The sequence below is a fragment of the Bombina bombina genome, chromosome 7, assembly GCF_027579735.1.
Source record: "Bombina bombina isolate aBomBom1 chromosome 7, aBomBom1.pri, whole genome shotgun sequence".
Classification (NCBI taxonomy): Eukaryota; Metazoa; Chordata; class Amphibia; order Anura; family Bombinatoridae; genus Bombina; species Bombina bombina.
Genome location: NC_069505.1, coordinates 303258379 through 303260878, shown reverse-complemented (window position 1 = coordinate 303260878; position 2500 = coordinate 303258379). Strand labels below are relative to the sequence as shown.

The 2500-nt window shown below is 32.9% G+C and overlaps 1 protein-coding gene across 13 annotated transcripts in view; it reads right to left on the bottom strand.

Annotated features, from left to right (window-relative positions):
• Positions 1-2500, bottom strand: part of FOXP1 (forkhead box P1) — a 946651-nt gene that overhangs the window by 32703 nt on the left and 911448 nt on the right. For 9 of the 13 annotated variants that reach the window (XM_053720890.1, XM_053720894.1, XM_053720893.1 and 6 more), the window contains 3 exons: positions 2115-2316; positions 1951-2045; positions 541-642 (listed from right to left, as the gene is read on the bottom strand). In XM_053720890.1, the coding sequence (XP_053576865.1) occupies positions 541-642; positions 1951-2045; positions 2115-2316 (399 nt within the window). The remainder of the gene's footprint in view (positions 1-540; positions 643-1950; positions 2046-2114; positions 2317-2500) is intronic. The other 4 variants (XM_053720895.1, XM_053720896.1, XM_053720898.1 and 1 more) reach the window with 1 other exon arrangement.

Genomic DNA, 2500 nt, shown 5'->3' with positions numbered 1-2500 from the left:
AACCTTTGTAAAAAAATAATAATAATTTCAATTTACTTCTATTATCAACATTGCTTAGTTCCCATGACATTCTGTGTTGAAGAGATACCTAGGTAGGCATCAGGAAAACTACATGGCAGGAAATAGTGCTGCAATCTAGTGCTCTTGCAGATGGATAACATTCTTGCAAAACTACTGCCATATAGTGTTCTAGAAATGGGCCAGCTCCCAAGCTTACGACCCTGCTTTTCAATAAAAGATACCAAGAGAACAAAGAAAAATTGCTAATAGAAGTAAATTAGAAAGTTGTTTAAAATCGCATGCTCTATCTGAATCATGAAAAAAAAATTGGGTTTCAAATCCCTTTAAATAAAGTAATGCTCTTTGTAGTCTCAAGACTAACACCTGCATTCCCAAAGTTCTACAGACAGGGCTCAAAGGTAAAATGATAAACTAGGGCTTTTTTTTTAACTCCCAAAGTTAATAAAATATGTTAACTCTTTTACTGCCAAATGTAAACCAGCTATATAATGGGGTAGCACAACTGGCAAAGGGGCCTACCTTCCACGTTGCTGCATTGCGTCGGAAGTATGCAAACATTCGCGTGAACCAGTTGTAAATTTCATTTAGTGTTAGTTGCTTTTCCGGAGATTCAAGAATTGCCTATAAATGATGAAAAAGGGTTGATTTACAAATAGAAGATATTTCTATAAACGCACGAGGTGCGGCAGTAAAAACAAAAAACATTTGGGTGCCAACCATGGCTAAGCTGTAAAGTGATCAACAAATATTTATATTAGATTACTTTATTGCATTTTTAACCACAATGGCTGTATCTTTTTAAAGGTGAAAATATTCAAACCTGGTTTAAAATGTGAAACAGCCATCGCTTAGGAGAAAAAAAATAAATGTCAACATCAACTGAGATTAATGCTTCTATTTAACAGTTCAATGACAACATTCAAAATGTTACTATCTAATTGTTTTGCATTTTTATTTCTGTTTCCTGGTAGAAATATTAATTTATCAGTCATTCATAAAGCAGAATCAAAGAGGAATGCAAAACATTTCACCAGCTGATTAAAGCACAGTAATTATTTAGAGCGCAGATTAATTCTTGGGATCAGAGATTACGCTGGTTTGTGATAATTGACTTGCCATCTTTAAACAGACTCATTTTCACTGTTCTGTGAAATGAATTTTCTAATAATCACATCGTATTGTAATACTTAATCAAAAGCAATTATGTTATATATTGCTGTTTTCAAAATTCTCATAGCAAAGGTTTTGAGCTGCATAAATACCAATCCCTCAAAAAACTATTTTATAAACATGAGGAAACATATTTATACATAAGCAAGAAGTTATTATTAGAGAGATCTGAAATATATATATATATATATTTGTGTTGTAAAATTAAAATAGTATGTTTAACCACTTGGCTACAGAATTGTCAGCAAAGCACTGCAAACCTCCCTAGTATATAAATTAAGATACACACACATGCGTGTACATATACATATGTGAATAATAACTTAAATAGTTTGGTTGTACAGCCAATGTATGAGTGATTGCAAAGACACACCCAAATATAATGTATAAAAAAAGAAGGCTTTTAAAAGCTGTTTTAACGTGAAATTCACTATTTCATGCAATACAAAGAAAGAAAGTAAATTAGCTAATTTAATTGTCCTTTAAAAGTAAAGAACAATTCGAATTTCAAAGGATTCTTCCAAACCTCTAATGCCATAAACAGTATGTTACAGTGATTTAAACAGTATTTTACAGTGATTTAGGGTTTCACGGAGGAAAAAGATTATTTTAGGTAAATTACGTTGCCACAATGCATGCCAATAGAAATGCAGCACTCCTTCTCAGAGTTTCCTCAACATTCTCTAAAATCAATAAACAAATCATAAACATTTAACATTATCCAGTTACTGTAAGTATTTAGAACGCGGATCAGCTTACCTGCCTAATTAAAGATGCGTATGTAAAGGGTGGCCTAACTTCTGCATTTTTGTAGAACTCCTGGTTCTGTGCAATATCTGTAATAAAAAAGTCAACTACATAATAAGCAAAACACAACCAAATCATGACTATTTCTATATATTCTCTATCCTACCAAAGCTCACCTGAAGAGATAGGTACATTATATTTATCAGAGTACCGTCTCCTTATTGGACCCACATTGTGAATGCTGGTGGTAGTGATGACGGAAGGTCCCTGGGTTATAGGAGTGAGTGGCGTGGTTGGGGTAGTAGGAGTATGAGGTAAGCTTTGTGGGGATGCTTCTGACGCCGTCTTTGAGAGGGTAGCACTAGATACAAGGTTAAGCTGTCAAATAGAAGAACAAATGGGTTTTGAGAAAATTGATCATTAGCAAATTAGTAAATATTTCTACAGAACTTAAATTTAACATTTTTTTTATCAATATTAGACATCTGCAAAATTTCATACATTTATTTGTTTTGCAAACAATTAACAAACTTACACCAGATATATTAGAACAGATGTGCTA